This window comes from Arachis ipaensis, chromosome B8 (genome assembly GCF_059453495.1).
Source record: "Arachis ipaensis isolate K30076 ecotype BB chromosome B8, ASM5945349v1, whole genome shotgun sequence".
Taxonomy (NCBI): Eukaryota; Viridiplantae; Streptophyta; class Magnoliopsida; order Fabales; family Fabaceae; genus Arachis; species Arachis ipaensis.
The window spans coordinates 139,415,628-139,438,257 of NC_142443.1; the positions used below are offsets into that span (position 1 = coordinate 139,415,628).

The following is a 22,630-nucleotide window of genomic DNA, read 5'->3' on the forward strand; positions in this document are numbered from 1 at the left end:
TTTTTCTCAAAATTTTAATTAGATTTTTAATTGTAGATATTTTTAATTTGCAACAAAATATTTAATTAATTCTAATATTTTTTAGACTAGAAAAGACCTAATTATAAAATTAAAAACAGTATAAGAACTCAATTCAAAAAAATTACAAAATTAATAAATAAGGACCAACAGAATAATTAAATTTAAAAAAATTTAATAATACTATTCTCACACCTTACACTTTTCGTATTTGTATAAAAATATAGATATTATTAATTAATTAATTAATTAGATATTTAAATTATTATTTAGTTAATAAAAAGAGTACTTGGTAATTGTTAAGAAAATACTAATTAATTAGATATTTAAATTATTATTTTGGATTTTGCTTAAAAAGTTAGAAACACTTGTTAACTTTTTTCAAAATAAAGTTAAGTTTTGTATTAGAAATTAGAAAATCTAAGGGCTTGTTTAGTTTTTTTATTTTATTTCTTGTTCTTATTTTTAGTATTTCTTAGGCTTAGATGTTTTAGTGAAAAAATAAATAATTGAAAATAGAAAATAATGAAAACAAAAATATGAATAAAATATTTTCAATGTATTAAATAATAAAAAAATAAAATTATCCCTTTTTTTTAATATTCTCAATAGGTATCCAAAGAATAGGGTAAAAAACAAAAATAAGCCAAGGGAGAAATGAATTTACGTGAATGAGCCAAAACGAAAATTGCTTCATGAATCCACCAATGCACGTTTATATGTAGTTCGAACCAGCTTGGTTCGAACTCCATTTCTACATAATTCGAACCAGCTTGGTTCGAATTATACACAAACACATGCACACACATAATTCGAACCAGCTTGGTTCGAATTATGTAGAAACACACGCACACACATAATTCGAACCACCTTGGTTCGAATTACACACAAACAGACAGACACACTAATTCGAACCAGTTTGGTTCGAATTACACACAGTAATTCATGGTATAATTCGAATTATGCTGTTAAAAAATTAATAATTTATTAAAAAAATTAATTAAAAAATTTATTAAAAAATTAATAATTTAAAAATTAAAAAATATATATTTTTATTTCATACGTTAAAAAAAACTAACAAAATATTTAATTACGAGACTTCTTTAAAATATTAATGAGTTATCAATTCGAATTCCATACAATACTTTTTTGTCCATTTTTAATAGTTCATGAATATTTTTTAATAAATTTTTTAAAATTATACTACAAAAAATATTTTATCCTATGCAAAACAATTTAAAAAAAATGGTTTAAAAAATGTTAGGAGTACTATAAAAATTTGTAATGTTATAATAACTTAGGTAAATACATGCATGTACTCAAATTTTAAATAAAATATTCTACATAGTCAATAATAATTTAGAAATAAAAAAAAATTTATTCCATACAAAATAATTAAAAAATATATTTTATTCTATACAAAATAATTTTAAAAAATGGCTTAAAAGATGTTATGAGTACTATAAAAGTTTGTAATATTCTATGCAAAATAATTTAAAAATTTTCGTTTTGGTGAATATTTATGAACAAACTCATTATTGTATTAGACATTATTTAGGGCATATCTAAATAAAGTATCACACATTAGACATAAGAGTTGAAACATAAAGTATTGACTTGCAATGAAGGTGAACTCTATATAAAGGGAAACCGAGAACATGTTCTTTTCTTTGTTTCTCACTTTTTCCTTTGAAAAAGTTGAAAACAAAATGGGATTTTATTTAGTTATAGGATATTTAGTAGTGAGGGAAATGGATTCTCTCAATTTTTTTTAATAATTGAGGAAGTAAAGTGTGATTTTTTATAATTAATTTTATAAATAAAACTAAAATAAATATAAAAAATAATAAAAAATTAGAAATCACATTTTATATTCTCAATTTTTGTTTAACAATTGAGAGGATCCATTCCCAATAGAGAGAAGGTAAATGGGCATTAGTAGTGGGCGAGAATGAGAATCCCACTAAACTTGAGTGATTTTTATTTTGACCTGTGAATCCACTGAACGGTGGATAAAAATCTAGTGAATCCCACTTTTCAAGTTTTCATACTTTAGATTTTATTTTTGATAAAAGGATAAATTTTTACGTCTCTTCAATATAAAAAACTTTTTGACTGTCTTAAATCATCTAGGTTATTGTCAATCATAAAATTTGTGAACTCATAAAACTCATAAATCATCTATGGAACCGGGAGATTAAACATAAATTTAGAGAAGCAAATAGTTGTGTGGATAAAGTCATGGGTACAATTTATAGTTTGACTCTCATATTTTTTATAATTTATTTTCGTGTATTTCTTTATGTTTTATGGTTAATATTATTGGGATGATTTTTTGTTTAAAGTGATTTTTATTTAGTTTGTTTGTTTGGGCGTTCGACCTACTGTTTATCAAAAGATATAAAAAATTTTGTTATTATTATTATGTTAGTAAAAATAATTATTTTTTATATTTATTCTGTGAATAATAATCTAAAATGTTGTTTTATGATTGTTGTTATTGGGATGATTTTTTTTTTCTAAAATAATTTTTATTTAGTTTGTTTTTTTGGACGTTCGACCCATTACTTATAAAAAAATATTATTATTGTTATGTTAGCAAAAATAATTATTTTTTATATTTATTTTATGAATGATTATCTAAAATATTGTTTTATATTATACTCTTCTATATTTTTTTCTTCTCGTACCTCATAGTAATTCAAAGTAAATAAAGTTATTTTAGCTCCTATCTTTTATGTGTATTTTAAAAATAGAGTTAATAGTTAAATTAGTTTCTAAAAGATAAGGCATTTTTTAAATTTGTCCTTAAAAGATTTTTTTAATCAAATTGGTCCTTTAAAGATTATTTCACTCACAAATTTTGTCAAAGATTAATGATGTGAAATGTTAACTGAAAGCATATATGACACATAACATGTTCAATTAGACATTGACTAAATATATTTACAAAAATTTATCAATTTAGTTACTAGCTAGGTCATATTAGGAATAAGATTTGTATAATTGAAAAAAAAATAAAATTAATAAATTTTTATAAATATATTTAGTCAATATTCAATTAGACATATCAGGTATTATATATGTTATTAATTGACGTTTTACAACATCAATCTTTAAAAAAAAATTGTTAATGAAGTGACTGAAGGACAAATATGATTAATTCGTAATTTTTGAAGGACCAATTTGATTAAAAAAATCTTTTAAAAATAAATTTAAAAAATATCTTATCTTTTAAAAATTAATTTGACTATTAACCTAGCAAAAACCCAGGAAGAATACTTTGAAGATAGGCTGTAACCAAATATAAATTAAAGTATCTCAATCTATTTATATATTGATATGTTACTACATATCATGGGGAATGGATGAATTTTTTTTTTTTATCTGAATCTCTTGTTTTATCTAATAATAAAATAAATATAAATTATACATTAATATCATATACGAATAATTTTATGCAGCTGTAACATACAAATGCTCCATGTTACTTTATCATGTGATGATGAGAATCCGAATGAAAAAGCATGTATTTGTGGTGTAGTTTTAATCGAATAATGATATAGGTAGGTTCAACTTCAACGTGAATATGATTGGGCTGTTTTCTTTACTTGCAGATAATTTTAAAAAATCAATTTTCCAAATAAAAATATATAAAAATTAACAACATATTTTTATTTATGGTCAAATTTTATAAAATAATATCAAACTAGATTTATAATAATAATAATAATAATAATAATAATAATAATAATAATAATAATAATAATAAATTTTTAGTATTCATAACAAAATTTGATTATTTTGCTATAAAAAATATGATTATTCTATTAAAAAATATTTTAATTATTTTAGTAATTTATTATAAAAATGAAAATGTATAAAACATGTATAAATATATACAATGACCTAATAAATCTAATTTAATGACTAATTTCTAATGTTTATAATTTTTTATGTATTTTCATGAAAAGGCCGATTCATCAAACATCAATCATCATGCTTTTTAAAAAGAAAAAAGCAGTCCACAAATACTTTATTAGACGTATATAAAGAAAGGGTCGATGTAACCTCACTCAAGGATAAATTGCTGAAGACACCCTCACTTTAGACTTTACCCTATGTATTTAGGGCTTAGGACTTTATATCAAATATTAATAGACCTATCTTGTGATGGACCCACAGAGGAGTTGAAAAAAGAATACTACTTTTTCCGTTTTAAAATATTTGATTATTTGTTACTTTAAATTTTTGTTATATTAAAAATTTAATATATATATATATATATATATATATCAAACTTTCAGTTTATTAAATTTTTAAAGTGATAATAATATTTTAAAGAAAAAGAACACTAAATTTATTAGTTTTATCAACCATTTTTTTAATGATGCAAAGGAAAATTTGGAAAAAGAACAAAAAAATTAATCGTTGACATTCTTTCAAATGTTGGTGGATGAAATGAGAAAATTTATATATGATAAAGTATTAAATTGGTATTTATGTTTGGTTTTAATTCTGTTTTGATCTTTAATGTTTAAAGTGTTCTATTTAAATTTAAAAAAAATTTATTTAGATTTAATGTAGTTTCACCGTGAGGTCAAAATTAAATAATTAACGAAATATCTTACATGACAGTAATACAAAAATAATGTTGATAATATGAAGAATAAATACAAACTCCAAAGGCACAAGATTCACTGTGGATACATCAATATATTTATTTATTATTTTTCTTAGTTTTATAGAAAATATTTTATTTAATTTATAAGAAAAATGATAAATAAATGTATTGATGTATCTACAGTTAATTTTTTTGCCTTCTGGAACTTGTATTTATTCTCCAGATTATCGACTTTATTTTTGCACTGTTGTTATATAGGACATTTCGTTAACGGTGGGACTACATTGAATTTAAATAAAATTTTTTTGGATTCAAATAGAACACTTTAAACTTTAAGAACTAAAATAGAATTATACCTAAACATAAGGGATCAATTTAATATTTTATTCATTTATATATTAATGATGTTTAAAATATTTAAAAATAGTAGACAGAAAATTCAATTAAAAAAAAGACTGTGATTGTGTTATCGGAAGCTCTACCGCTGCAGACAGAAATGCTACTAGACTGATGCTTAACTTTTTAAATATAAGTGAATTTTTTTTTGAGATAAGAAAAAAATTATTTATTTATTAAATATTACAAAAATTATAAGAAATTGAATTTTATTTATTCAAAATTAAATAATTATTTTATTATAAAAATTCTTATTTTTTAAAAAATTAAAAATTTAAAATAAATAAAATCATTTAAAAAGAGATTAAGAGTGCTGTTTAATTTATCTCTCAACATAATAATTAACTACCTTTTTAACTCGACTTACCTTAGCCTAAGCTTAATAAAAGTTCATTGTTAGATAGACAGCAAAAAAGATAACCTATTTTTAGATACTAATTTTTGATACTATATATTTTTAGATTTTTATTTTTTTAATTTTTTTTATCAATAAAAATTTTAAAAATTTTAGCCAAAATTTTTTTATATCATATTATAATAATATTTTTTCTTAGAAACTTGAACTCATAAAAAACGCACTTAACATATCTTTTAAAGCTGTTTTTTAAATTTTTGCTAAATTTTTTTTATATATTAAGGAAAAAGCAATTTTTCTTCAATATCAGTTGATTATAACAAAATACTACTAAATAATAAAAAAATAATATAATAAAAATCAAATAACTAATTGTAATCAAACGAGAAATAAAATATATTATAATCTCCAGAGACGTCAATTTTCTTGAATTTTGTAGTTAAATCAACATTTTTGGAGAATTGTAAAATTAATCCCAGTTATATTCTGTTGGATTAAAATTTTCTAAAGTGAGTAATTAAAATAGTGAGATACAATTTTTATAAAACTTATAAAATCAATAATAATTTAATTAATCCTTTATTTTATTATTTTTTAAATTTTTTATTTTAGAGAATCTAAATTCATTTTGGTTTGATAAGTGGCAGAACTTAAAAGAAAGCGCAAATTTTTAATTTTTAGAAATAATAAATATTACTCAGTCCATTTGAAAATATTGTTTTTTTTTTATTTAAATAATAAAAGTTTAGTACTTCCAGCAATACGTAAAAGCCAAAAATATAAAAAATATTTGGACATATAACTACTACCTAATTTTATCAATTAAGGTAGGTGAAGAAAATTGATTTTTGATTTTCAATTAACACACTTTTTGTATGAGGGTATTGTAAAATGGGTTATTTTTTTTTTAAATAAATCCCATTTTGCAATAAAAGGTAGATAAATGAGAGAGTTTTGATTGCCCTAAAAATCCAATGTGGTAATGCAAAATGTGTTGGGAACTCTCAATGCAAACTCTTTTTTGTTGCAAAATTTCCACCGATTTTGCAACACCACCATGTGGTTTTATTCACACAAATCATGCCTCACTTTGCAACCCCACCCTGGAATTAGTTTGGATACCAAAAGCAAAATTCATTTGGTAATATCTCATTGGGGTTTTAAAGTAATTAAATTCTCTCTCATTTTGCCAAACCCTATTCTGAAATGTGATTTATTTTGCATAAGAAAGTTCAACCCATTTCACAATACCCCCATACGAAATGTGTGTTAAATTGTTGATTGAAAACCAAAACTGAGGTCTCTACACACTCATACAAAATGCACATTAAACCATGCACATATTAGAACATCTCTAATTCTATTTTGAATTCCATATAATATTACATAAGTATTTGTAAAATTATACATCATAAAAATTAATTTAAAATTTAATATAAAATTTGTCATTCTAATACTTGATTTTATTTCAATTTAATAACATTACATAATAAGATTATAATATTCATTTAATGAATTTAATAAATATACAAATGATAGTATTTTATTAGTATTTCTTCAAAATGATACGGTATCTCATTATTAATACCAGTATCATTTCAAATATTGTATTTAATACAAATTTTAATTTCAAAATACCCAAAAAATATCTTATTGAAAATTGCTCTTAAAATATTGCAAAATGGTCCCAGTTGTATATTCAAAACAACTTCTCTCATATTTTGTGTATTTTTGCAAATAATGAATTATTTATTTATTTAAATAAAAAGGTTTTTTTAACATTAATGATAATGTTTCAATATTTTTTAGTAATATGATTAATTTAGTTAAAATTATTTAATTGCATATATTCGTTTATAAAAGATAAAATTTTTATAAATTTTTAAAAAATTAATAATATATTAATTTTAGCAAATTTTATAGAAATATTATGTTTTAATTTTTTAAATGAAATTCCTTAGAACATATTTAATTGCATATACTCTTCTGTTTATTTGTTATTTTAGCTAAACACATATTTATTTTAAAAATGTTAAAATAAGAAATCATCTAAAAAATTATTGAAAATTCTATTATTAATATAAAAAGAGTAGTAAAATAGTTTTAAATATATTTGTTACACTAACATTATATAAAATTTACATCAAATTCATTAATTAATATAATAATTTAATAATCATTATATATAAAAAAAACAAGAAAAAGAGAGACTTTTGTTTTTTTTTTATAAAAGTAATATCAGAGAATCAATCTTTTTTAATACCAGTTACTTTTTTTTAAGATAATTTTATTTATTGAGAAACAAAAAATTGGTTGCTATACAGGATACAGCCTGTACTTTCTATTTTTTCAAAAAAAAAAAAGCCAAATAATAAAAGAGTAGAAACTAGAAATAGAAACTTTTTTTTTTTTCCTTTTCTTACATTTATTTTCAATAGAGAGAATATTTTCTACCTAGTCAACGGTCAAACCTCACAATTCACTAGTGTGGTTTTCGGCTCTTCGCTTTCACTTGTCACTCTTCTTCTGTAATCTGTACTTCATCTTTCAATATTCTTCAAAAAAAAAAAAAAAAGAACACGTAAAGATAACCGAGTTTCTTCAATCTGCAACTCTCTGTTGAAAATTAGGGTTCAGGTTAGCTACATGTACCTACTTTTTAAAGTGCTTCTTTTTGTTTCTTTGTACTAACATGGTTGCTGCTAACACCTTTTCCCTTGTATTTCATTGTTTTCTGTTTTCAAGTTTCTCATCTTCATCCTTATATCATATAATAATCATAAAATAATCTGAATTGTTTTATATAAAACGCAATGTAATGAATAATTTGTCCTTGAGCTAAAGTAAGTGGTATCCTGTAACCATGAAACAATGTTATAGAGATTTGAAAGGGGGAAAAAATAATTTGCTAGAAAACTTCATCTTACCCCCATAACCTGTTTGTTAAAATGTCAGTCATGCTGGTCTCTATTTTGTGATCGTTTTCACTTTCTTTTGTGTGAGAAAAGACTTTTTGGTTTTCTTTTCTATTTTTAATTGATATGATGGCTAAAGGTGGTTTTTTTTTTGTTAGGGAAGATGGGTTTTTGGTAGTGTTTGAAAACTGTAAAGTCAAGACAAAGAATTAAGAAGAAAGAAAGTGTGAATTTTTTGTCTAGAGAAGTACAAATGGATTGCAAGAAGAGGAGAAGGACATTGGAGAAGAATAAGGACCTTGCAACTGCTAATGAAGAAAGTTCAATGGATTCTTACAGCACCCTTTTAAGACACATGAAGGAACCATCTGGTTCAAGGAGTGGTAATAGAAAAAAAGGACTGGAGCCACTCTGTGAAGATGTATACATTAGTGTGAAGAGTCCATTCGATTGTCTTGCAGCAGAGGAAGATGACACTTCTACTGACGAAGATTACAGGTATTGGTTGGATTATGTTTTCGTTCCTGAGGAAGACGAGGAGGATGATGGTGTTTTCGTTCCTCGGGAAGACGAGGAGGATGATGGCGTTTTCGATCCTCGGGAAAACGAGGAGGATGATGGTGATAGATTGGTTAATGTGGCTGAGGAACCCCTGATTGGAGATGTGGCTGAAGATCCCCAGTACAAATTATTTTTGGATAATGTGAAGGCTCGTGGAACATGCTATGTAATTGAGATCCCTGAGCAAAATATTTATATAGAATACCCTGATGTGGCTCTTACTGTGGCTTCTGAGGCACAAAATAATGTTGGCAACTATAGTGGGAAGCGCAGGGGTAGGAAACCAAAAAATTTGAGACAAATAATTGAGGATTCTCATGTTGTGTCTGCAAAGGTACAAAATAATGTGGGTGACTATAGTGAGAAGCGCAGGGGTAGGAAACCAAAAAATTTGAGACAAATAATTGAGGATTCTCATGTTGTGTCTGCAAAGGTACAAAATAATGTTGGTGACTATAGTGGGAAGCGCAGGGGTAGGAAACCAAAAAATTTGAGACAAATAATTGAGGATTCTCATGTTGTGTCTCCAAAGGCACAAAATAATGTTGGTGACTATAGCGGGAAGCGCAGGGGCAGGAAACCAAAATCTTTAGGACAAATGGTTAAGGATGCTCATGATGCATCCCCAAAGGCACAAAATCATGTGGGTGAGTGCAAGGGCAGGGGTAGGGGTAGGAAACCAAAAGATTCAGGACTAGTCGTGGTTAAGGATTTTCATGGTGTGTCTCAAAAAGCACAAAATCATGTTGGTAACCGCAGGGGTAGGAAACCAAATGGTTTGGGAAAACATGCTGTCAAGGATTCCAATGGCGATGGCAATGCCAATGTTGTGGAGGTTTCTAGGGCACAAAACAATGAAGGTAAATATAGCGGTAAGCGCAGGGGTAGGAAACCAAAAGAATTGAGAAATGATGCAGTTAAGGACTCTAATGGCAGCTACGATGGCGGGGCTTCAGAGGCAAAGAAGAATGATGTTAATGACAAGGGTACGCTCAAAGGTGAGACACCACAGAAGAATGATCACATAGCAAAGGGTGATCACATTCACCCTCCATCTGGCATAGAAATAAAGGTAAAGGAGGAGATTGAAGAGGATGATGACGATGCACTCTGCAAAAGAAGGCGAAAGGTTCCAAGTGTATGTATCTATAATTTTATATATGAATTTACCCTTACCCTTTACTTTGCATTTGATATTATGCCTTTATGTGTTGCTTTGCAGTTGAATTTGGAACATTATTGGCATGATGATAAAGCCAATGCAACGAAATACACAAAGTACAGAGAAAAACTCATGCAAGAGCTGGAGAAGCCTTACTGTGAGGAAGAGTATAAGAAGCTTTTTAAATATATGAAACATAGAAAGCTAGTTGAATACCATAAAGAGCATCGCAGCGGCCCTAGGACCTGTAAGAGAAATTATCTTGGGAAATCTCTTCTTAATCATCATGTTGGTAAGTTGAATTTTCAGTCCCTCCTTTTGATATGCAAGTATCTTTGTATTTTTGTCCTTGAATAGTCGCCAAATGTAGCTCAAAGCTGTATACTTCAATTTGAATTAGAACTGATTAATTCACTACAATCAATTATTTTAATAGAACATGGAATCACTTAAATACATGAAATGGAAAGATGCTTTTGTCTAGCTTCATTAGATGTTTCAGAAGACTAGCAACAATGAGTTATACTTATATGCTTATCTTGCAGATCTGAACAAAAAACTAAAATCAGTTAGTGGTGATTATCCTAAACGTCTGACGCTCTTACGTGGATTTGTTTTTTGGTTGACGGTATGTATAACTTGATATTACAGCATCCTGCACAATTTAATTTTCTAGCTCTTCGTGCCCTGCTCAACTAATAATGTTGATCTGTCTGCTTATCCACCTAACAACATGTATAACCATAGCGCGAAATAATTAGATTCTCTGGGAACAGGATAGAAGTTTTGCTACATGCCATTCATCACTTAAACACATTTAACATTAAGGAAAGTTGGAGATAATGAACAATCATGTCCTATAAAGGCTCACATGTTTTACAATTAATGGTATTGAACAAAACTTTCAAGAATGTCTTGACTAGTTTGGAGCAGTTTATAAGTTACTTTGCAATCAATTTTTCTTTTCCAATCTATTTCTACTAATTATGTAAAATATTCATGTTATTATTAATAAGTATCTGTTTTTTTATTTCTTTGTCCACATGATCCTATTTCTAATACTTCAGAACTATATTTCTTTATAGTCTTGCATGTATGATAGAGCTGATAAATTATGATAACTCTAAGAAGTTAAGTATAGCTGAAAACACCCTTTAAATCACTAAGTTTTCTCTAGCCCTTGCCCTTTCTATAATCTATATATACATTTTGACATTTATAATTGGTTTTAATTATTATGTTGGTTACACTCAGCATTGTGCGGATGATGAGGCGTTCAAGCCATGGATCTATCCTGAATATTGTAAGCCAGCACCTAAGATGTAGGAAGTGTTATCTGATGTGTATGGTCATGTTCATTGCATGTTTTACATGGCGTCTCAGAAAGAGTGAAGGCTTTAAGAGCTAGCTTGTTAACTTTATCAGTTATTTAGTTGACTTGATGTAGAAGTTTCATATACATGTATTCATGTATGTATATAAAACACTATTAACTTTGGTAGAAGATGAGATTCATCATTCATACTTTTAATACACTTCACACATTCCGATTTATTGCACTTCCCTCCATTTTCACAGGATCAATAATTTTTTATTTCATAAGGATTTGTAATGCACGTTATTGCTCTCTAAAATGAGAAAACTTCATAGAAAATTATGGGCTTCTGAAGAATTCGAAGAACTTCTAATCTTTCACTCAATATTGAAAAAAACATGTCCTAATTTTCTTTCTTAAAAGTAGTTACTTATATCTCTATAGTTACCCATCTTGTTCGACTTCAAGATTCCAGATTCAAATCTTACAATTAGTAACTTATATCTCTATAGTTACCCATCTTGTTAGCATTGTTTCATTGTTTTTTTCCTTAATTAAACTATAAATTCTTATTTAAAGTTACCTAAAGAATTTATGTATTGATTATTAATTTATGCATATTTTGAAGACATCAAATGACTATGATTTTTTTAGTAATTTTAAATTATATATATTTGTTTATATGAGAAAAATTATACTTCCAATTTTTAATATAATAGTATTTTGTATTATTACTAAAGTATTTGCTGGTAGCAAATTGAACAATTACTTTAAATTCATAACTTGTTTGAATTATTATTTTTAACAATAAATTACTAAAAGTAACAACAAATATTATATTTCAACTAGGTCTATTGTCATTTTTTATTGCTCAACAATTATATATGTGTTTTATATATTATTTTGTACATTTAAGAAAATATTATTTATATAATTAATATGTTTATTATTACTTTTGTTCTTTTTGTTATTATTTTACAAATATTTGTTATAATCTGTTTATTTTGGAAAAGATAAATATTATGTAAGTTACAAATAATATTTATAATTTACACTAAGGAACTACTATTTATCACAAATGTGTCGGGATGCATGGAATATTCTTAGACATGTTCAAAGTTTTTTTTTTTTCATTTTTTTTCAACTTTTTTGAAGGATGATTTTCATAAATATATATATTTTTTTACTTTTTTATATATTATACCTCTTGTTATAATAACAAATAATACTAATATGTTAGATACATTTATTCATAAGTTATTTTACATAATATTTTATATATTTTTCATTTTTTAGAAAAATCTCACTTTTCAATTTTTATGAGGTTATTTTAAAATCATATAAATATATTTATCTATGACATAGCATTTATTGATTTTTAGAACAGGAAACGAAGAACGATAAAATAATATAATATTAATTTTTATCACTAATAAAAGTTTAATTTTTAGTAAAATTTTATATATAATTATTTTTATATAAATTGGTAAGTAAAAAAAATTTATATTATAATTATTTAAATTAAATTATTTAATAATTTTTAATTATTAATTTTACATAAAAATAATTGCATGCAAATTTTTTTTTTACGCACATATAATATAACTAAAGCAATACATATTATTTGAGATTAAATAGATATAAAATAATATAAGCTCTATTAACTTGAAACCATAAGATAAGATATAGTTTTACGAGCTAACCGGTTTGTTTAATGATTTTTTATTGTTTTTTTATATTTTATTTTTTTTAACTATTTTGTTCAACGAAATTTTTGTGGTTGTTATTTCTACTTTTTAATTTCTTTCTTTAATTTTTATATCTATTATTTTTTAAAAATATACTTTATAATTTTTATAATATTACAAAAAAATCACCCATTTAGCAATTCAGATTATATTTAAAAAGCCTAATCTGTTTATAGAATAGGTTATGTTTTTTCTATATTACTTTTTTTATAGTAAAATAAAAAATATAGTTATGACATCACTTAAAAAATATTTTTTTAAATATTAAAAAGATCACTTATAAAATGAGAGAAATTTTTTCAAAAATAAAATAAAAAATAATTATTTCTTTATACCTAATTTTTTAACTTTAATTTCTCAAATAAGATTTTTTTGTATTTAGCACAAGTTCGCTACACTCACCGGCAAACTCTATAATTTATATAGATTTTGCTTAATATGCTTTTTCAAAAATATTAGATTGGGTAAAGAAAAAAAAACGTTGGAAGGTTAAGAATGACAACTATTATCATCGTCTCCAAAATATATAGAAGTACACAGGAATAAATTGTATTTTTTTGAAAAATAGTGATTTTTTAATTTATAATTAAAAAAATTATAATTAAATATGACTTATATCGGTGTATCTGTGTATTTTAGAGACGATGATAATAGTTGTCATTGGTGTCGGTGATATTGAAGAAGCTATGTTTATTGTATCATTATGTATGTGTACATTTATAATTTTATGTACTCTTATATTGATGGAAATTATGATAATAGCTTAAAAATTAGAATTTTAAAAAATTTGGACGGAGTTTACCGGAATTGAGCGAATTCACTCTTAAAAAAAATGACATTTCTGAAATTAAATTTAGAATATTGGGTTTAGAAAAATAATAGTTTTTTTATTTTATTTTAAAAAAAATCCTAAAAGTAAACTTTATTTTAATACATATGAATATACTTTTCTTACTAAAAAACGTTTTTCAAAAGTGTTTCCTATGCTTTGTATGCGCTTAATGAAAATTTTTCAAGGCAAGCTTTCAAGTTACTGAATTTACCCGCCATTCGAATTCACAGAGGTTTTCTTCTTCACCTTCCTTCGTCTCTCGCCGTTGCCGCCACTCACCATCTCCGTCTCGTGCGCTCACCACCGTCGTCTCGTGAGCTCACCGTCGCAGCTCACAATCGTCGTCTCGCGCGCTCACCGCCGCTGCTCCCAATCGTCGCAAGCCTCCTTGGCTCATCATCGTAGCTCACATCGTCGTCTCGTCGCTCACCATCGTGCACTCACTAGATAATCATTCTCTGATTCACTCTCTATCTTCTCTTTCTTGCTCATTACCTCACTTCTTCTCTCGTTTCAGTGTCGAAGAAGGTGCGTGTGGCTATGATGATGATGATGATGAACAACAATGGCCAAACTAGACAGAAATGGTATGTTTCGTTTTTCCTAAATTTGGTTCTGTGAATTGTGGAGGTTCTGCGATTATAGGGTTTTTAAGTTTGGGGGTTTAGCTTCTGAATGTGTATTGTTTCTGGTTGTTGGGGTTCTAGGTTCTGATTGTTAGGGTTCTAGGTTCTGATTGTTAGAGAAGGTATATTTAACTGCATTTTATATATAATTAAGTGCTGGATTTGAGATTTTTGTGGTATAAATAACTGAATGCCCTGGTTTAGATGGTCAAACTTGTAAGGAATTGTATATTTCAGTGGAGGTGGAATAATTGGGGAAAAACATCTATATAATGAGAATATAGAATGAAAAGTGAAAAGTGCCCTTTTGATTAAACATCCAGTCCGATTCAATACTCTTTCAAATGTCGTGGTTCATTCTTGTGCAACCTGCAGGTAGCTGAAGTGATACAGAGAGTTTCTAACATGGCAGGGGTTACGACAGAAGAAGTTCCAATTAATACACTGAAGTCTTCTACTGAAGATCAAGAGAATCAGGATAAGTCTGCTGCACTGAGCTTACTTAGCATTCAAGGAACTGCATTGATGTCTATTGCTGTTGGTTTTGTTGTAGTAGCAATGATATGATGGACTTGAAGATGATCATCATCCATTTGGTTGCTTCACTTGTGAAGAACTCTTCTTTTCTTGATTCTTTTAAATTTTGCTTAGTTTTCTCTTTCTCACTTTCTGAAATGTCAAGAGTATGCATTGCTGTCTGATTTGTTCTTTTCAACTTTTTGTTAGTAAAATGTCTGATATGCTTTGATTAATTTGATATTAAAATTCGCAAAACCTGTTCACCATAAGTTCGGCAAAATGTGATATTAAGGCAGGAAACTCTTCAGCTTGGGCCAGTTTAAGGGGTTTGGACTTCTGTGTTTTATTTCTTCTAGAAACTTCAATATAATATAATATGATACATCAGTGTAAATCCTAAACCCTTTTAATGGTAGTTACTTATCTGGAAGTCTTTTAAGACCTTTTAAAAGCCATATTTATGGATAATTGCAGAGAAATACTAAGAATGCAAGCATGGAAAAAGGGAAATTAAATTCAATCTCTTCTCTAAGTCTCAACTAACTTGATTTGTATTAATCATCATCCATGTTCTTAGAGTTTATTAACTCAATGATTGATCTTGAACACAAGTTTTATCAGAAACGTGATTAAGCAATGCATACCAGAGCTGTTTACTTATTCAATTTCCTGGCAGCTTTCTCATGTAATTTCCCCTGAAATTCGAATGAGTTCTATTCCACTGTTTGATAAATGGTCCCTGGGATTTTATCTTGTATGTGTTACTTTTTCAGGAGATTTTGAAGGGCAAGTTCGGTTCAGGTTTATCAGTGATCATAAAGTCTTGTTGTTTTCTCCTAAGTATTTTGTTGAAGTTTTCACCCCATTACTTGTAAAATTATCCTGTCAGCTGCATTCACTCGGATGTGTGCCACTTCTGTGGAAACAATTAGTCTTACAACTTGGGCCTAGTGTCAATTGTGATATTAACTAGCTCGTTGGCATTTCAACTGTCAGTTATGATCTTGTGTTATTCTCATTTTCATTGTTGTATCTTTTCTTACCTTCTCTTCCACTTTATATTAAAAACCTTGTTTGGCTAGAGATTTCTATGTATATCCTTGCTGCCTACTCGAATTATGCATTCTTTTATTAATAATATGCTGAGTTACTTATCCAAAAGTGGGGAAAAAATAATTTTCTGCAGACTGAACAGAAGCAATGAGGCTTGGTATCAATGGACCTTGGATCACCAAATCATATCTTGAAATGATCCTTGATAAAAAAAGGTTGGATTTGGATGCACTTTGACTTTGTCTTTTTGCACTCTATGACTTCTCAATTAATCGAGTTATTTTTTATTGTTTGATATTATTTCTTGTTATATACGCTGATGACTGCTCCAATAGGATAATTGTTTTGAGAATAATGAGCCAATTGGCTAAGCATAACTTAACAAAAGTAGATTATATTAATTATCAAGATAAGCTCAATTTCCTTGATGATCTGACTCATGCTAAACCTGATATTGTTTTTTTTTACCACTTACAGTTGTAACTCAAAAAGACTTGTATGTGTAGCAGGCCTGTATTGATTAAGTGTTTATTTGTTCTGGAACCTAACGTGGCTAAGTGTTTATTTATTCTGTTGTTTTTGATAAATTCTTACAAAACATGCATGCTTACACAAGGATTAACAGCTTCAATTTTTTCTAAAAAAAATTTACTAACATACGATTATCTCGTTGCTTCAGAATTATCTGAATTGGTTACATATGAAACTCTATCTCATGTATCAATGTAATATAAATATTGTTAATTGTTAAGTTTTGTTATCTTTTTTCTTGCATGAGTGATTATTATTTTTCTTCTTTAGTCATAAACTTTGGTATTTGAACTTTTATAAACTTGTTATGTATTATTTTTTCAGAAATGCCTTCCTCGATGCTGATTGGTCACTGGTTGAGAAGACCAGAAGAAATACATTTTTGCCTGCCAAGGCACTGCAATCATTGCACCAAAACCAATTCGTGCGACTCCTGACCTTGTTACCGGATTGGAGGATTTTCTCAGCCATGGACTCGGTTCCTCAACTGATCAAATGGCTATTTGCTCGCAAAACCTCTGATAAATTGTCTTTGTAAAGTTCTAGTCCAAACACAGTAGGAGAGGAGGGAGGAGAGTTAGCCACAAGAGCTTGTTTGTAACTCACATTCTGTATCATACATTTATTTTTTTTATATAATATTTGATTAATTTAATTAAAAATACAGAATTATATATATGAAATTAAAAAAGTAGCCTCTGTGAATTGGCAATGTCTGAGTAGGCATTTTTCACTAAAGTGTCTCCAAAATAAAAAAAAAGTAGCCTTTGACAAAGGCATTTTTTTTTTTCATTTTTAGCTATACTTTTCAAGAATTACTGAATGAGTGATTTTCTTGTAGTAACAAATCCTGATTGAATATAAAAACATGTGCATAAAAATTAAATTATTTTCTCACTTTTTTTACTTATTTAAAACTAACAAAATTAGTTAATAATGTGATTTCTCTAATAAAATCTAGACTTTAAATTTTCGTTTTACATTGAGAAATATATCTTTTAATAAACATTTAAATCAATTTTTGATTAGAAGGCAGGCAGTCGGGGAAAAGCTTGTTTCATAATCAAATCAAGAACTAAAAAATAACTACTAAAGACAACAAATCTCACATTATCATTCTTTAAATTCATAGCTGTCAAGAACAGAACGCTTCATCAAGCCATTTCTCGGCTTTTATCTCTTTCCGGTTCGAAGAGTTGATGCGATTAACTTCACTTCATCAAGCCAGGAAAGAAGCTCGACATCCTATTAGAATACTTTCTTTATTTAGTTAAAATTTTCCAAATTTACATTACACAAAAATTAAAAAATTCTAAAATAAAATTTTGAAGATGAAATCTTTCTGGATTTTATCCATAATTTAATGTAATCTAAACCACTTTAATTTAAAAAATGAAACTTATATTAAATGTGAAGAGAAAAAATCTTGGAACCAAATGTAATCTTTGTGGAAGTTCCCTTAATTTAATTTAATCTAACCAATTCTAATCTAAAGTGAAGTTTCCATAAATGAGTTATTAAAGGATTAAACCAACCCAGTCACCAAAAAAATAAGGATTAAACCAAACGAAAGAAACTCTCCAAGAAACTAAGAAGAAGAAGAACCAAGAAACTCACCAAGAAACTAAGAAGAAGGGAAGAAGCTGGGAAGACCTACAGAACACAGGAATGATTGCAGAGGAAATATTTGATGCAGCAATAACTGAAGAGGAGCTAGATGCTCTCTTAGCGATGGATACCAAGGAGATGATGAATGATCTGTTTCCCTTGGACTTGGACGATAATCAACTGCATTCTTGGGATGACACTCTTCCAAAGATGGTAATGGAGGATAACCCAGAAATGATGAAAGAGAAACTGGATGCTCTTTTCATGATGGATAGGGAGGAGACGGAAGCTACCAAGCATTCTCAGCCTCAGCCTCTCCAAGAAACTCTCCAAGAAACCAAGAAGAAGAAGAACCAAGAAGCTGACCAAGAAACTAAGAAGAAGGGAGACCTACAGAACGCAGGAATGATTGCAGAGGAAATATTTGATGCAGCAATAACTGAAGAGGAGCTAGATGCTCTCTTAGCGATGGATACCAAGGAGATGATGGATGATCTGTTTCCCTTGGACTTGGACGATAATCAACTGCATTCTTGGGATGACACTCTTCCAAAGATGGTAATGGAGGATAACCCAGAAAAGATGAAAGAGAAACTGGATGCTCTTTTCATGATGGATAGGGAGGAGACAGAAGCAACCAAGCATTCTCATCCTCAGCCTCTGCCTCAGCCTCAGCTCCAGCATTCAACGAACATGGAAGAGCAATATGCTATTGACGTCCATATTAATCAACCACCTCAGCTAGAATGTCCACCTCAGCCTTGCTCCCAGCCAGTGGTGGAGCTTAGTTCAGACAAGGGGTGGCCATGGCCCCCCCAAACTTTTTATAAAAAACTTAGTAGTACTTTTTCAAAAGATAAAAAATAATTCAATTGACTTAAATACTTTATTATGACTTAAAGTATCTAATAAGTTCAATAAACAACACTCTCTCTATCTTTAGGTTCAAATATAAAAAATTAGATATCTTTTATTTATTTAATTTAATATTATTTTATATTTTATTATTTATTTAATTTAATTTTTTATATGATAAAAAATAATAGAATATTCAAAAAGTATTAATATTATTGTATTTGTATAAATTGATAAAAAAAATTCAATAAATATTATAAATTTTAATATTTGTCCTTCTAACTTCTTCTTTATATATTTTACAAGATATATATTCAAATTTTTATATAAAATAATAATGAAAAATTAAAAAATTGATATATTTTTTAAGAGGAAGGCTAATATTTAAGAAAGAGAACATATAACTTTTACAATATCAACACATGTAGATAGTTCTTCTACTTTAATGAATCACGAAGAAAGCGAGATATAACCTTCAAAATTTCAAAAAGTTATATCTGATGACTTTAATTTTAACTTTTTGGAACGAGATCTTAAAAAAGGGCTTTAAATTTGGCAGTATCACCCAAATCAAAGAGATGAGATTAGACGAGCTTATCTTAAATGAGGTCCATATAAAAAAATATTTTGACAATTATTTTCTATTTGGCCCCCCCAAAATTTTGTTTCAAGTTCCGCCACTGCTAGTCCCAGCCTCTGCCTCTGCCTCAGCCTCGGTTAGAATCTCTGCCTCAGCTAGAATCTCAGCTTCAGTCTCAGCAACCACTTCAATCTCAACCGCAACCTCAGGTCTGGACTTGGGAGGAGAACAAAGCCTTTGAGTCGGTTATGGCCAATTGTTTTCAGGATGCTATACACAATCACTGGAAAACCGTGGCTGCTCAACTCCCTGGAAAGACTCCGGCACAGCTGCAAGAGCGATTCTTGAAAGTGATGACCGACGTTAATGCCATCAAACACGGTTATCCTCAGAACATAAGCATCACGATACCTGTGCCTGCTACCCCATTAGAACACTGCCCTCTCTCCATTTCCATCGTCAATGCAACACCACCACCTCCACCGCCTCATTGGACTCATCATCATCACAGGTGGCTCTTCTAAATATTTTCATTCCTTTTTTATTTCTTTATTTATTTTTTGCCCATACAGATATATGGATACTCAGTGATACACTTACATTCAGATCCAAATTGTTAGCGCTCCTGCTAGTGTCTGCGATGTGTTTATAACTAATTTTGCATCCCAATCATTCTTAATCAAACAAAGAAACAAAATAAAAGGCAAAAAAAAATTATATTGATATATGGAGACTCGTAAAACTATTCTTATATCAATTAAATACAATTGTAATGTAGAAATGAAAAATTTCAAATCTTAGTTATATAATTATATACAATAGAAGTTGATCCATTGCCATTTTAAAATAACCCCAATTTGTATTTACAACATAATTAAAGCACAATTCATATTTTTTTAATTTGTGATTAATCAATATTTTTTAAATTTTTTGGTTAAGTCTTCTATTCTGTTTTGTAAATCCATCTTAGTAATATTATCATGGTAGGATGGAGGCAATGGCGCCTGCGACAGACATGGCATTGCCAATGGATATTACCTTACCTTCATCAGCCATGTCAGGGGCAAGAAGAGAACAAAACCGACATGCCAACACCACCATAATCCAACATGAAACTTTACCTGTGGCTTCTAGTGACAACATTCAACGGCGACAAACAATTCATTGGACTTTACAAGAGCACAAGTACGTATTAATTATATTAATTATATGTTTGTTGAGTCTGTAAGGCGGGGTGGCAGTAAAAATAGCAATGTAATTCCCATTTGATTGGGCAACAAAAGTCGAATCAAATGGATGGCACCTTATACACAGACAAGTATAAGCTTCTGCATAAACCTGATTCAAAAGCAATAATAAGAAAGTTATAATATAAATCATGGGTTAATGGTTATAAGGGTGCTTGAAATATCACGTATGCATCAATTTAGTCCTCAAAAGATCACATCTCAAACTGGTCCCTAGAACATATAATAACCTCAATGCGGAATAAAAAGTTCACATCACATCATACAATGTTAAGGGAGAAAGCAATAACGGACTTGTTCTTCTAGTGCATGCTATTAGTTGTAGTTAGATTAAGAGTGACAACACAAACAAAATTCTTTAAACAGTGTATACTATCATTGGACTTTACAACAATAAAAGTCAGACAGAAAGAATTTCCTATAAAATCTGCTATCATTCATTATATCAAACTATCTCTTTGGCAGGTTATTTCTCAAAGGCTACGAAGAATTAGGAAAATAATGGTCAAGAATTTCAAGTGAATATGTTAAAACAAGAACTTACGCACAAGTTGTTAGTCACTCTCAAAAATTTTTTGAACGCCAAGAGAAAAGAGCTAGAGGAGAAAATCTAAAAAGAAAGAGTATACTTGACATAACTGATTATCGTACGTGGTTTTTTCACTATTCTAAAAATTATTTAATTTATTACTCTAAACTCTTTAAATTATTTAGTCATGGTAGTTATCTTATTTTAATTAATGTTTTATGTAGGAACTATAATATAATAGGTATATTTTATTGGACCAAAGAGAATTTACGAAAAGAGGAGGAGACTATTCAAGCAAGAAAAATATATAAATAATAGACTGAATATTTGTTTTAGTAGTATATTTAGTTTGGTTTAATTATTATCTCAGTTTTTTTTTTCTAAAATGTGAATTATGCCAATTTGACATTATTAGAGGGTAGCATATGGCTTAGTTTGATAAATGGTATAAGAATATAGGTATGTATAGAACAATGGTGTAAGTATTGCTGTATTGGAATATTTGATCCCCTAACTCTCTTGCTCTGATGGCAATGCCGAAGGAGTGGTGGGTTAGGTCTTATCTAAGGTCTTGATGGCTTTGCCGAAGGGACTTTAGGTGGGAATAAGGTATCTTTTTAAATAATTATTAGTTTAAAATATATTGATTTAAGGACTCTTTGAAAGTTTTTTATAATAGAATATAGAATATTTATATATAATTTTTATCAAAAATATTATATACATACTAAAAATTAGTTACTAAATTAATCATCATATATTATATATAAATACTTATATTGTCTAATTTAATTTTGCTTCTTAAAATATATTAATTATATACTGTTAAATGCTAACTAATAAAGTCAGAACGATAATATTGATAATAGCTACAAATTACAGGAAATGGTTATTCACTATGATTTGACATTTCTTTTAACTTCTATTTAAATTAATAATGTAAAAATATTAATTTAAAGTAGAATAAGTGTAACTCTGGCAACCATTTTCTCCTCAAGTTCAAAATAACACGCTTGTGATATACAATGATCACTATTATAACTAAAGTAACTTTCATCCAAACCACAATTTTAAAATTCAAACTAAAATTCAAAATACTATTAATACTAATTAAAATGACATTTCGAAGCATTTTCCATAATAGAATCAATGTTCT

At 27.9% G+C, this 22,630-nt stretch overlaps 2 protein-coding genes and 1 long non-coding RNA gene across 4 annotated transcripts; all 3 read left to right on the forward strand.

The window, feature by feature from the left end:
• The first annotated feature begins 7,891 nt into the window (after positions 1–7,891).
• On the forward strand, positions 7,892–11,585 carry LOC107613921 (uncharacterized). Of its 2 annotated transcripts, none has more exons than XM_016316116.2 (5): positions 7,892–8,030; positions 8,467–10,007; positions 10,092–10,323; positions 10,577–10,659; positions 11,286–11,585. In XM_016316116.2, the coding sequence occupies exons 2-5, from the start codon at positions 8,562–8,564 to the stop codon at positions 11,355–11,357; spliced, it is 1,833 nt and encodes a 610-aa protein (XP_016171602.1). In that variant the 5' UTR covers positions 7,892–8,030; positions 8,467–8,561; the 3' UTR covers positions 11,358–11,585. The 2 variants fall into 2 exon arrangements, with proteins under 2 accessions (XP_016171602.1, XP_016171603.1); XM_016316117.2 differs by having other exon boundaries at positions 7,898–8,030; positions 8,472–10,007.
• A 2,488-nt stretch (positions 11,586–14,073) lies between these two features.
• On the forward strand, positions 14,074–17,317 carry LOC107614238 (uncharacterized). The gene is made up of 3 exons (XR_001614341.3): positions 14,074–14,513; positions 14,928–16,339; positions 16,980–17,317. It is a non-coding gene; the product is annotated as an uncharacterized LOC107614238 (long non-coding RNA).
• A 2,629-nt stretch (positions 17,318–19,946) lies between these two features.
• Positions 19,947–21,789, forward strand: LOC110265791 (uncharacterized). Its single transcript, XM_021109053.2, has 3 exons — positions 19,947–20,209; positions 20,686–20,883; positions 21,699–21,789. Exons 1-3 carry the CDS (start codon positions 19,947–19,949, stop codon positions 21,787–21,789), a joined length of 552 nt encoding a protein of 183 aa, XP_020964712.2.
• Positions 21,790–22,630: the final 841 nt, after the last annotated feature.

Excerpts from the sequence above, each read along its gene's own strand:
- LOC107613921 (XM_016316116.2), top strand. The coding sequence starts at position 8,562 with ATGGATTGCAAGAAGAGGAGAAGGACATTGGAGAAGAATAAGGACCTT. Across the intron at positions 10,008-10,091 it reads GAAGGCGAAAGGTTCCAAGT|TTGAATTTGGAACATTATTG; the intron begins GTATGTATCTAT and ends GTTGCTTTGCAG. Across the intron at positions 10,324-10,576 it reads TCTTCTTAATCATCATGTTG|ATCTGAACAAAAAACTAAAA; the intron begins GTAAGTTGAATT and ends CTTATCTTGCAG.
- LOC110265791 (XM_021109053.2), top strand. The coding sequence starts at position 19,947 with ATGGCCAATTGTTTTCAGGATGCTATACACAATCACTGGAAAACCGTG. Across the intron at positions 20,210-20,685 it reads TGGACTCATCATCATCACAG|GATGGAGGCAATGGCGCCTG; the intron begins GTGGCTCTTCTA and ends TTATCATGGTAG. Across the intron at positions 20,884-21,698 it reads TGGACTTTACAAGAGCACAA|GAACTATAATATAATAGGTA; the intron begins GTACGTATTAAT and ends TGTTTTATGTAG.